The sequence below is a fragment of the Odontomachus brunneus genome, unplaced genomic scaffold, assembly GCF_010583005.1.
Source record: "Odontomachus brunneus isolate Ranch 3 - 2012 unplaced genomic scaffold, Obru_v1 Obru_scaffold_082, whole genome shotgun sequence".
Taxonomy (NCBI): Eukaryota; Metazoa; Arthropoda; class Insecta; order Hymenoptera; family Formicidae; genus Odontomachus; species Odontomachus brunneus.
Window position 1 is genome coordinate 406,299 of NW_022639532.1, and position 13,680 is coordinate 419,978.

General features: G+C 39.7%; 1 protein-coding gene across 5 annotated transcripts in view; it reads left to right on the top strand.

Annotated features, from left to right (window-relative positions):
* The window catches only part of LOC116847710 (TOX high mobility group box family member 3-like), a 147,189-nt gene that overhangs the window by 112,746 nt on the left and 20,763 nt on the right, over nucleotides 1-13,680 (top strand). Inside the window, exon 1 of one of the 5 annotated variants that reach the window (XM_032823002.1) lies at nucleotides 2,219-4,950. The exons of 2 other annotated variants lie outside the window; for them this stretch is intronic. In XM_032823002.1, coding sequence (XP_032678893.1) covers nucleotides 4,729-4,950 — 222 coding nt within the window. In that variant the 5' untranslated portion in view covers nucleotides 2,219-4,728. Of the gene's footprint in view, nucleotides 1-2,218; nucleotides 4,951-13,680 lie in introns of those variants that run through there. 2 more of the 5 variants (XM_032822997.1, XM_032822998.1) reach the window with 2 other exon arrangements.

Genomic DNA, 13,680 nt, shown 5'->3' on the forward strand with positions numbered 1-13,680 from the left:
AGAGAGAGAGAGAGAGAGAGAGAGAGAGAGAGAGAGAGAGAGAGAGAGAGAAAGAGAAAAGTAAAGAGAGAGAAGTAAGGAGAGAGAGCGAGAGAAAGAGACAGAAGAGACGAGTCGAGACGAGAAGAGTAGAGAAGAAATACGGAGAGAATACCTTTTCCCAACAAACGAGTAACAGCAGGCAGGCCGAGAGAAGTGGCTCCACAATGGAACCCCTTACGTCTAACGGTTATACACGCAGGTAGAGCTTCGCTGTTGCCGGGCTGTAAGCGTCCATTGTGTTCCTCTCGCCGCAAGAAGAACACGCCACGGGTTCGAAGCACCTCTTATAGTTACGCGTTATTTTCTTCCGTGCTGGTGTTGTCTCAAACTTGCGCGCACTGATTATTATCCATGTGTTGCCCTAAACATTTCGGCAATTTTCTCATCAGCCCCGATTCATCGTCAGTTTTTCCGGCGCGCCCTCCCGCGGCGGAAAATAACGGTGCTCGACAATAGCCAATCTTCAGATTGGCCGGCGATTTCGCGAGCAGTTTATGTCGGATTAGAACGCGTAATGCATGATGAAATTTCCGTGCCAAATCAGCTCGGCTGTAATTCACGTTCAGATCCCCGACTCGAATCAGTGCGTGATTGAGATAATTTGAGAGATTGTCAAATTTTCTCCCCTGCTTCTCCCCTGCAAGATTGTCGTTTGCCGGTTCGTGTCGTTTTCCTCGCGGGAGTGCGACTCGTTTCCCGTTATTACGTAATCCCGGGGCGAGTTGCACGCGAGATCGTCACTTTTTATTTTTTCTTTGATTCCTCGAGTGACTTCATTAGACTCGATCGTGCAACTCTCCATCTGCAAAATGTACTTTCCGTACATTGAGAACAAAACATTTAATGTCAATTATACATAATTACATATAGAAAAATAATTAATTTAGTATAAATTATGTGGTCGAGGAAATCAGTTCTTTTATATTATTACTATAATGTGATAATGACCTTGTATGCACATTATTACAACCATTTTCGTGTTAGAACAACGAAGAAATATGGTCGGGATCAAAAGCAGCTCGTAATCTTGGTTGGATCTTGGTTGAAGCATTTTTTTCTCTGAGTGTATAATAACTATATAATAAAACCGGCCCCACATGTGATCTGGCCTGGTATCTCCCCTCCCCCTGTTCTTCCAGTCGACTCGTTTTCGACTCGTGCAACTCGTCGAAAATGTAAGCATGTGCAATCGCGAGGAGAAAGGTTGTCCGCCTTTTTTTCTCTGTGAGTTTAGGAACATATTCAATGCTCTGTCCAATCGGAGAATTTTTTTATTGGGAAATAAATTCTCCCATCCGACAAAATAGATGATAGATTTCTAAACCCACAAAAAAGGCGGACAACCTTTCTGCTTGTACACATCAGTTCGTACACTGAGGAAAAACGTTTGGTGTTTGGGATAAAGTTTCGAAAAGTATTCACCTCCGACTTTTTTTAAACTCAGTATTCCTACGTATATTGACGCGCTGATTACGAATATCACAGTGAAAATTGGCGACTTGATTTTCATGGTGAAAAGCATAAAAAACCCATAAAAATTATGGTTTTTTACGCTTATCTTAGTAAATACGGAAAATCATGATAAATGTTTTAAACAAAAGTTTTAGATCTCACTGAGATAAACATTTTAAGTCCTATATTCATCGTATGAATGATAGTTTTCGAGGAAATCGAGTATAAAGATCGTAACAGCATTGTTACGGTCTTTATACTCGATTTCTGCGAATCCCTTCTGCGGATTATTTCGCCACGTAGGCAGTATATTTCCCCCGAATCGTGACGAAAAAAAAAATAAAGGAAAGAGAACTTACAGTTATGAAGGAACTCTAACAACATTTTTTAAGAAAATTTTTAACATTTTTAACATTTGCAACACACGGGAAAAATATCGAACAACTAGTGGGGGGCTACGCTCCCCGCGTCCTCCTAAAAACTAACCTAACCCTACCTATCGTCACATTAGCTGTCGGTCATTGTTTATTAAAAAATTATTAAGAAAAAAAGTTATACTTTTTAACCGCAACGACGATATATGTTAACGCTGTTACTGTCTTTATACTCCATTTTCTCGAAAACTATTATTCGTAAAAATATATATATATTATTCGTAAAAATATATATATATATATATTACGGTAAAAATATATAGAACCTAAAATGTTTATCTCTGTGAGATCTAAAGCTTTTGTCTAAAACATTTATCATGATTTTTCGTATTTACTGAAATAAACGTAAAAAACTATAATTTTTATGGGTTTTTCATGGTTTTTACCATAAAAATCAAGTAGTCGCCAATTTTCCAGCAACTACGGGATATGGTTGCAACTAAAGAAGTAACTGTAACTTTTAGTTAGTTAGATCGGCCATTTTTTCTCTCAGTACACGTGTACCGGTGTTACCTTAATGTTGGATCGATAGCCAAGACTCGCGTACGACGTTTCCGACGACGACGACGAGACATCGCGGAAAGGGGGAAGAAAAGCGGGCCTCGCGACCGCGGTAAAGGCGCTCTCATGCCTCTGTTGAGAAATATTCGCTCGTAATTCACGCGAGTTCCGTACGTTCGTTTGTTCATATGCACGTGCGGCCCACGGGTGGACTCTCCGTAACGTAACCATCTGTCGTTTGATATATCTGCCGGTTGATTAAGGCGAAACGATTAGCTGCGACTTTCACCGCGTTAACGCGCGTCGCCGTCGCGCGATGGTCCTCTCTACTTCTGACATTACGTCGGGACCTCCGAGGAACTTTCGAGTTCCCCGTGAAAATTTCTTGTAGTGATTCCTCGACGTGCAACCTCCTCGCGGCCCGTTCGGAAATCCGGCCTGAAAACAATCGATTTTACGCCCGCTCTCGCGCTGCAGAAGAAAGCAGTGCTGCAGAGAAGAGAAGAAACTAGAGAGACGGAGTAAATGCAATAACGGGCTCTCATGTGTATTGGGTTGTTGCGTAATTTCTGTCGTATCTCGCGCGCTTATCCTCGACGCGCAATAAATTGTTGTTAGATCTATTTGTGAGCTGCGCTGCCAGTTGTGTACTGCCTTCACAAGTTGTAGATAATAACGGAACCGGTATGTTGGTGAGTAAATAAATTCCTTCTCAACGTTATATAAATTTTCTAATTTTGTCCAAAGAGAAATCGCGCAGCAACCTAATACAACCACAGAAAGACAAAAAAGATGTAGCGCTCATGACCAGAAATATTTAGTTGTAAGCAATGCAGTTGCATCATTCCGGTTATGTTTGTGTGGCGGTAATGCGTATGCTTGATATGACTCAGTTACTTTGGCATATCAACTACATCAACATAGCCGTGCGTGATCTAGTTGCAGCTAGAAATCAGCTGAGGTGACATTTACCATGGATACACTCTGCTTGGAGCAACCAGATATCGTCACTGTAACTCAGCAATTGCTCTGTGGTTTGCGGCGACCACATAATTGGTTGTTCCGTATTTTACTATTGAATCTGGTTGGCACAACCAGAAAGATTTATGTGTAGGCCAACCGTACACTGAGAGAAAAATGCTTGAAAATTTGTTTGTGGGATAAAAAAATTTATTTCGCAGAAATCAACTTTATATTTCGCAGAAATAAACTTTATATCTTACAAATGACTTTTCAAGTCTCTCTCTCTCTCTCTCTCTCTCTCTCTCAGCGTAATATTCTCTCTATATATTCAAAGTAGGATCAAGCCTAGTAGAAACAGAACCTCGTCCAGCCACGAGATAGTAAATTCATGTAAAACTTCGTTACTAGCTAATAATGTAATGCTCACTTTTTCTAGTAATAAATAAATAAGTTGGCTGGTAATTAAACAAACGAGATTACAGTTATGAGACGAAAACCCTTAAATAATTGCTAGCTAGTAATACAACGGTCAATTCTGCTCCTTTGAAATTTTTAACGTAACCTCAATTTTGATTAGCTCTCTAATTTTAAAATGTTAGTGACGATATGGTAAGTAGACTATGTATCTTAGGATAGACAGAGCGCCATCTACTCTATCATACTCGATATGTAATGGCTACACAAGGCAGCTAGAGTATAAACTCGATTCTACATATTTCATTCATTATATTGAATAATCAATAATAACGAGTTGATAATAATAGCGAGTTAGAAAATTTGATCCAACCTGTACTAGCTACTTACCAGCCTCTGATTCAGGCCGGCTAGTTACATTTCTACTCGGGTAAGAGTCGACCTAGAACACACAGCTTGCGAAATACATATTTTCTTATATTCGCATGTACAAAATCAAACGAATCGTTTCGGTCGGCATTTTCGAGCCTCTTCGGTAGAAATTAACAAAATTGCGCGAGTCCTTTATGCAGCGGACGGTCAACATTCTCGAAAACCAATCGAACCCAAATCGACCACCGCATATCAAGGTGCATATCAATAGCCTATCAATTAACTAGATTTGGCTCTTATTGGCTGGTTTTACTTAATTGAAAGAGACGTGATTGGACAGTTAAAGAAAATTCGCCGTGATCGCTTCCTCGCGTGTTCCCCTCTCACCTGCGCTCTCTCCCTCCGAGTCGCTTCATCGTTGATTAATCATTTCCATTCTCTTTTCTGCGAAACGCCGATCTCTGTCGCGGATATTGCGGATTATCGTCTCGAATAAAAAAAAAAAAACACCGTATAACAAGCAGCGCGCGGACGCGCAGCAGAGAAGGCAATGCTCGATTCGTTTGACTTACGTAATCGGGACGATGAAAATTCAAAGCGGATATTGCAACGAAAACTTTTTCTACGTAACGCAAAAGCGAGCGGCGCTCCACCGCCGCCGCCACCGCGCCGCGGCGTTTCATTTCGCCAGTATTGTTCTGCTAACAATCGAACGAGGACACGGATATACGCGGCCTGTGTATCGACCCTGTTCGTCGTGCGACAAAAGATAGTAAGGAAAAGCTATTTTGAAGAGAGTTTCTCTTCTCTCTCTTTTTCTCTCTCTCTCTCTCTCTCTCTCTCTCTGTCTCTTTCTCTCTCTTTGTTTTTCGTTCCTTTATTTTTTTCTTTTTCGAAACCGATACAAGAGCGTATCTCTCGACATGGACTAAAACCAGCTTATCTCGAGTACGATCGAGGCCATTTAGTAAATAACCGACGCTATAAGTTATTACCGCGATAAGAGACGTTCGAGTTCTGTAAACAGGATATTAACCCCGTTTTACCCGAAGTTCGAGATAACACGAACGCCTACAACGATAATGTTTAGCGAAGCATTTGTCACGTCCCCCCCTCTTTTTCTCTCCCCCCTCCCCGTCCCTCTCTGTACTATTACTGAGTGGCGATACGATCGTAAAAATATTTCTCCCGGGCAATCACGCATCTCTCTCAACGTCCCGTGATAATATCGCTTTCAATCGCGGTCAGTCGTGGCCGCGCTTTCTTCCCGAATTCGACCTGAAGGTCAGCTCTCCGTCAAGTTTCCACGCGTCGAACGCGTCGCCGGACTCGTGCGTTTCGTAACTTGTGCTTGTCCTTTGCATAAAGATTGCGACACTTTTGCGGGACAGATTTATACAATAGAATATTTATGCGTTGATACGACATAATGATTTTACGTAAATGATATTTACATGATGATTTTCACAAACGATACAACACAGTGATTTTGCACAAATGACACAACACAATAATTTTGCATACGTGACTTGCAACGTGTAATGATTTTGCACAAATAATATCCACAACATAATGATTTTGTGTACAAATGATATTTACAACACAACACATTCTCTAACAAAATGATTCTGCACAAATGATGTTCATGACATAATGACTTTACACGACTGATACAACACAATGATTTTGCACAAACGATACATGCAGCACAATAGTTTTACACAAATAACATTATGATAACATTATGATAATGATTTTACGCAAGTAATATACAGAGCGATCCACGTAAAGTGTGACAACCCAAAAACTCTACAAATATTTGTCCTATCAAAAAGTTGTTCATAAGAAAGTTTCATGTATTCGAGGGGTCTTTCTATCTATGTAAACAAAAATTCGCCCCCATTCCCCCTTGAAGGAAAGCGTAATTTTATATGGAACTTTCTATATAAATGCTACATACTTGGATTTTACGAGAAAAAAAATAAGTAAACTTTGTCTGAAACATTTCTTTGAAAGATGCTTCTTTCAAAAGTTATAAACATTTGAATGCAACTTTAAAGTTCCACTTTAAAGTTCAAATGTTTATGACTTTTCGTCCGAAAGGTAGAATGACCGCCGAGTTGTCCGAATTCGAGCGATTTTTCACTCGTTTTGAGTGAAATTCCACTCCAGGAAGTTTGGAGAGTAAGAAGTCTGATAGCTTTCAAACAAACTCGCCCAAGAAGAGTGTCGCAAGCTTTGCACAAACCTCTCACGTTACATGACACGTACAAATCCTTAATTGTTCATCAAAGTACCGCAACAACGGGAAATCCATCCCGATTGCGGATCAAAGTTCGTTCCTCGACTCGCTCGAGACGCCGATCGGGCTGTGGATAAAAAAAAGAGAGAGAGAGAGAGAGAAGGGAGAGTTGCGAGGGAGGAAGATCGGTCCCGGCTTGTGGCGCAATTAAAAACGTCAGAATTCTCCCATGAGGAGAATTCCATTTTCCCTATCGCTGCAGGCGATCGATTTGCTAGGCTCTCGCGAGACGGAAGATGGAGATTCTAGATTTTGCCCGCCGCCGCGCGGAACTCGTTATACGTGGCTGTGTGCCCGGCTCGGTATGAGCTCTCGTCGTCGCGCCTCGTGCCTCCTCCTGCGATTATAATACTATCATCGCGAGAAGGCGTGCCGCGCGGTGTGCGCGAGCGCACCTTCCTCCGGTTATTGGTTATTGCAAAACCCGACATTATATCGCCGTTTTACATCGCGGGAAAAGGATTCTCGGAATAATTAACGCGCCGCGCGAACCTGTGTTTAACGTGTGTATGTGTATAAACATCTAATAAAAGCAAGAAAACATCGGCAAGAAAAAAGAACGACATCTTGTCCTCCTCCGAATAAATTTGCACGAAAGACGGAAAATGTGTGTGTGTGTGTGTGTGTGTGTGTGTGGTGTATGCGAGGTGTGTTTCTTTCTGCCTTCCGAATGTGGCTCGAGCACCGTGGACCTTTCTCTCGTCTCCTCATTTGTTAATAACATCGAATCCGCGAGGCACATTGCACATGCAGCGCTGATTGCTCGTATTTTTCTTTTTTTTTGACGACGCAAGGTCGCGCATTCATTTCTCGCGTCGTGTAAGCGCACACCGGGAACTTAAAAAGATGCTTGATATTCACAACTATAATTGCACAGCGGAACAATTACAGTCGGGAGACGCAATTTTGCGGTAGGCGTTGCTGCAGTGTTGATAATAACTTTATATGCCTACAGCTACTTTTTTGTTGCAACAAAAAAACATGATTGGCGCCTGAAATGCCTATAATTTGTTGTGAGAGAGAAGAAGATTAATAGTTTTTTTCTTTCGGTAGAATACTCGTGAGCACGCTCCTCGATCACGAAACCATCGAAGGTTTCGCATACAGAGAGAAACTTATACTGTAGAACAAGTGCTGTAGAATTTTGCACTTTGACATTTTGTAGTGATTTATTATCTATTCATTTCATGTGCTCTTTATATTTTGGGAACTGAAATATTTTGGGGACTGTGCTATTAAAAGATTTGCCATGTTTCTTAGCGAAATTTCCGTGTTCTTAAGCAAGATATATCGAGTGAAAAAATACCTAAAAAATAAAAAATATTCTCAACAGGTGTAATAACATATTTACTCAAATCTAAATTCCTTTACTTAAATAGAATTAAACAGTTGCTGTGATGAAAAGTTTTTAGAAAAATGTATATTCTTTTATTTAAAAAATATTTTCTATAAGTCAATGTATATATTATTAGTACTCTCACCGAATAACTATCCTTTTACTTTTATTCATTTTTATTATTACATAATGCCGTATATTTATTCTTAAGTACTGCATTATTCCTTAAATATTTCTTAAATATTTCCTCGATGTAGACCTCATTGACAGTTCGTTCCTCCACTTCTGAATAAAATCGAAAAAAATGCGCGTATGAGAAAGAGCTATAATATTCTCTGTGCAGGATTCTCGTTTAGCAAGGACGCCAAAATTTCCGTTGACCATCGATCGTCCTTGCGCTTTTGTCGTTTTGAAAGATCGAGAAGGACGATCATCGCTGATCGTAGAGAGAGAGAAGCAGCCGAGTCTTCGCAATTCCGAGTCGTGATCTCATAATGACGTGACATTCCGCGCGAGTTTAACGCAATTACCGAGTCGTCGTATTAATAACGCGACAGAGACAGCAATACATACGCGCTGTGCTGATTAGTTGGCGAGCTACGTCGGAATTAGGCGTGAGCGGCGATCGTTCGTAGTACGACGTTGTACGTCATCATCATCATCATCATCATCATCATCCAAGCCGTTGAGTGGCCAAGGTCTCGTTTTTAGTCGCGCGGGACATTTCCATTCGAGTAAAAACCACGCAATCGTAATCAGCGAAAGTCAAGAAGAATACTCCTCCCCCTCACCTGGGAACGAATTCGTACGAACGGAAAGTCATTACTTTATCGTTGTCGTCATCGCGTGGGCGTGAATTACAGGGTAAGCCTTTCGTGAACTGCTCTTTCGTCCGGTCGTTGGCATCGCCGCCGGCGAGAGTGGTATGTACAGCGGTTGCATATTTATTTTATCCGCGCGCGCGATACTCTAAAGACGTGAGCTAACCGTGAAACCGGCGAACATCTCTCTCGATTAAATATCGGAGAAATAGAGTAGCGCTGCGGGGAGAGAGCGGGGGGAGAAGAGAGGAATGATAACGCACACACAAAAAGATGCGTACTGCATTGAAGCACCGTTTCAAGTGTTTCAGAAGTTTATATGTTCGAAAATCTATATATATTCATCGTATATCATAAATTCATCGTAAATATCAAATTTATTCAAAATACACATTCCTAGTCAATTTAGCATTTCAATTGAAAATATTAAAGCAAAAATTCAGTATGTTTACTGTATAGAATTGAGTCAACTTTTTCTTTGATAAAGTTTGATGATATTTTTATAAGAAATTAATTAATTTTTACTATATATAGAGAATCCCTCCGAGGGAAAAGGAGGAAAAGAGAGACACGTTTACATTTATTATTTTTTTAAATTATATATAAAATATATAGATTTACTTGTTTCGCGCTGTGAAAGAGACTTTTATCATGTATTCGAAGGGAGAATTTATTTACAAAACTTAATTCTTGCATATAAAGAATTAATTTACTTTAAAATTATAATTGATTTACCTTGATTTATAAATTAAAAATTAAGTTCTCTAAATAAATTCTCTCTTTTGATACATGAATAAAATTATCAAAAATTTTTGATGAATATACTTTGGGTTTACTATTAAAAAAATATTCTTTGTCAAAAATAACCATCACTTAATAGAAAGGAAATAAGCTGAGTCATCATTTTTCTTAGCAGCAGAGAGCACGATCAAGCGCTTTGAAGCGCATAAAAAAGCATGATTCATACGGCGCTGCAAAATATTTGCAGCGTCTAATGAATCACACCCAAAATGATAGTTTCCTGCGTTTAGCGAAACGCTAGCGCGTCGGCGACAGGATTTCTATTTCCAAATTCGGCGATGGTGGCGGAAAAACATCGGTAGCTTGTCTCTTCTCTCTTTCTCTCTCGCGCGCGCGTCCTCGCGAAATATATCGCGGTTTATACCTTGCGTTGTTAAGGATCGCGAAGATCGTGTTGCGAGCGAGCGTGTCGCGTACGCGCGTGCATGCATACATTTTTCATGGTCGTGTTGAACAACGCGGGTCGACGGTACACACGCGTTTCGGTGCGCATCGATGCATTATTTACCGTTCGGTATAATTTTGCATTTCATGCATTTCCCACAAGCGCTCCCTCTTATTACCCCTCCCACTCGCGTACGTAGTGTATGTAACACGCTTGCTCTCCACTCGATCGAAGATCGAGAGGAGCTGCGCGATTGATCGCGCTCTCGTTGTATACGTTGCGTGTCCGTCACGTTCCGTGCGGACGTTGCCGTGTTTTTCAATCGGCGGCTAGGCAGGGAAGGTAGAAATTGAGAAATGGAAATTAACCGTAGTCACGTTGACAGAACACTGGTAATTGGTAAGTCGTGCTTCTTTCACGACGCGTGATAAAAAAGTCTAGAAAATTTAATTTAGAGAATTAATAAATTCAAGCGTCTGTCTGTCGGATTCTTACAGTAAGAAGTAATTATCAAACGGGAGGGAAGAAAGATTTACCGAATTTAGCGAGAGATTATCGGCGACAACGAACTTTCGTCGAACATCTCGCGAACTCGATTATCGGCTTTCGTAATCGTTTTCGCGAACGCGATCGTAGATAACCGAGTGAGAAGGTCGGGGTAGGTCGGGGAGTAGAATTGAGGATAAGAGTGTGTTTTGAAGCTACACCAGGGTAGAGTGGAGTAAACTCATGGTTCTACAAAATAGACTGCGCTTTGCTGCAAGAGGGATAAAGTTAGCATTAGTAGGAAGGAGATAATAGAGAGAGAGAGAGAGAGAGAGAGAGAGAGAGAGAGAGAAAGCGACAAAGAGCAAGATGTCTAATTGTCAGGTAGGGAGAAGAAAGGAGGAAGAGCAATCACATGATTAATGCGTCCTCTTTTTCTTTCACTATTTCTTTCATTTCTCCTACGCACAGAAACGTATGATTCCACTGCTAAGAAAAGCGATTACTCAGTTTACTTTCCTTTTACTACTTAATAGATATTTTCTACAAAGAATACTTTCTTGATGATAGTCTTGAAATACTCATTACAAATCTTAGAAAAATTCATACTTATTCTCTTCACGAGAATGCGAAACTTGATCTAGGAAAAGATTGGCGCTCTCTCTCTCTCTAAAAGAACCTGTGGTGGGACTACGTTAAAATAATAGCAGAGAAATAGAAAGAAGTTTCCTGTCTATACAATCACGTGTGACAACTCGACGAATCGTTGCACGACAAATCTGTGCACGTGATTGTATAGATAGGAAATTTTTTTCCATTTCTTCGTCTATTTTTTACATAGTTCTACCACTGGTTTTTCGTGTGAACAGCGCTGCAGTCAAGTTCTTTCTTGCCTGCAATGTATGATGCCGAAAGAGATCTCCACAACTAAACCTGCGAACAGATGGCGCAAGGAAAATCAGGTCTTTCTAGAGTGTCAGTGACTAAGAGGGATGCCAATAATTCTGCGGTTCACCTTATCTTATTTCAACGGTAGGCGAAGGACACGAGAGCTTCGGTCGAAAAAATCGCGCCGTCGAACGCGTTATTCGCGTCATGAGGCTCGTTACCGCGCAACTTGCACTTTCACGTTCGCTATTGCATACCGGCGTAAGCCAGAGTCTGACATCTTTAGGTTAATAAAGACTATGCGCCTGTCCGTACGGTTGTTGCGTGGCGTAACACGAGGCTCGTGACAGCGAGACGTGTCTTAAGCGCGTAACTTTCTCTCGACCCGATGGCCCGTTTATATTCCTGTCTACGGGCGTCGATTCCGCTGGTCCCGCTCGGACCGATTTCGTGGACCCTGCCGTAGATCCCGACGAGAGATTGGGATGATCTCCTCCCGAGTCTATTAAATTTGAATTCTACTTTCGGCCTCAATATTCCACTTAACGCCCACTTGAATGTTCCGTCAGTTTCTTTTGATTCTATTTAACCCACTAACTTTGCTGAGAGGTTCTCTTTAGAATCTACAAGTGACGTTTCGTGCGTTTTCCGCCATTTAACCCTGATCTACAATATGCTCTTTGCTTCCTGCTTCTTTCTCTTTATCTCTTTCTGACTCAAACCTTAAGCTTTAAGCCAGAAAAAGACAAAAGACAAGAAACAGAATGCAAAGAGCATATTGTAGATATTGTAGATCAGGCTTTAAAGCCATTAAGTAAGATCTCACAAGTAAACCTACCCAAAAGGTACACTCCGATTTCTTTTTAATTTGACACAAATGTACACGGAAAAAAAGGTTTGGTTGAATTAAGCAAATATCTGATCGAATATGAACGATCCAGAAATTCCGATTGAAGTAACCCGAATTCTGTTTAAGTTAACAAGATTTTTGGTTGAGTTAAACAGAATTCGGGTTACTTCAATCGGAATTTCTGGATCGTTCATATTCGACCAGATATTTGGTTAATTCAACCAAACCTTTTTTCCGCGTAGAAGTACAAAAAATATTTAGGTCATACTTTTGCATTTTGGGCCACTTCGAGTTTCACGAGATTTAGTTTATAGCTTTTTAATGTTCTCACTCCTATCATCAACAAGTACAATAAAACTGCATAAGAAATAAAATTGAATGCATGATACAGTTAAATAATTTTAACAAAATTATTGAGACACGAACCATTCTAAATTTTTTTAACCGAGATTCCAATCGAAATATTTTAAATCTGTGCTAAATGAGTCAAAAATGGTTCGAATCTCACCCAAATCGAAAAATTATTTGTATAAATAATTTTTTTCAACTTTTTATATGTTTTGTCTAAACATTTTATTATTTATAAATAATTTTACTTCATATCATATCATCATAATCAGCAAATCAAAAACGCCTATATCTTGTATTTAATTTGATTTCTTATGTATTTTTGTTACACTTGATGATACAAGTGAGAACAAGTGATGATACAAGTGATGATACAAATGAAAAAATACGACTTAAATATGACTTAAATATGATCTAAATATTTTTTGTACTTCTACATTTGTTCCAAAGAAATCCGTTAGAATGAAATTAGAATATTTGTTAGAAAGAAATCCGAGTGTTACTTTTGGGTAGGTTTACTTGTCAGTTGCTATGGCCAGTATTAATAGACGTTACTTGAAACTTGTGTCACGTGAGATTTGAGAAATTTCAAGTTACAGTTAGATGAGAGCATTTTATTTGAATTATATATGACATTACATTCGCAATCGTGGTTTAATTGAAAACTTTACATCTGACTCTAAATTCGAATCTGTATATCTCATCTGCACTGAGAGAAAAATATTTGGTATTTGTAACTGTAATTACACAGAGAAATAATTGTTATAAATTATGATCAAGGCAACAATTTTTTAGTCAATTGTATTATAATTTTATATGCATGTTACTACTACTATCTTCGTGTTGGAACAACCAAAAAATATAGTTGCTGTCAAATTGGGCCTTAACTATATTTTTGTTGTTCCAACACGAAGATAGTAGTAGTAACATGCATATAAGATTATTATCACTAAAATTATAGTACAATTGATTAAAAAATGGTTGTCTTGACCATAATTTATAGTAATCATTTCTTTATGTGATTATAGTTATGGTAGCAAATATCAAACATTTTTCTCTCAATGTGAAGCAAGTTTCAAGTAATGACTATATACGAGTTCATGTATATTCAACATCCACTGATCCTGCAGAATATATGGATGTTAGAAAGTTCGTGTCACGAAAGAATAGGGCTGAAATTTCGATTGGGGGAATCTCAGCCGCGCACTTCTCTCCTCCCTCCCTCGTTCTCTCTCTCTCTCTCTCTCTCTCTCTCTCTCTCTCTCTCTCTCTCTCTCTCTCTCTC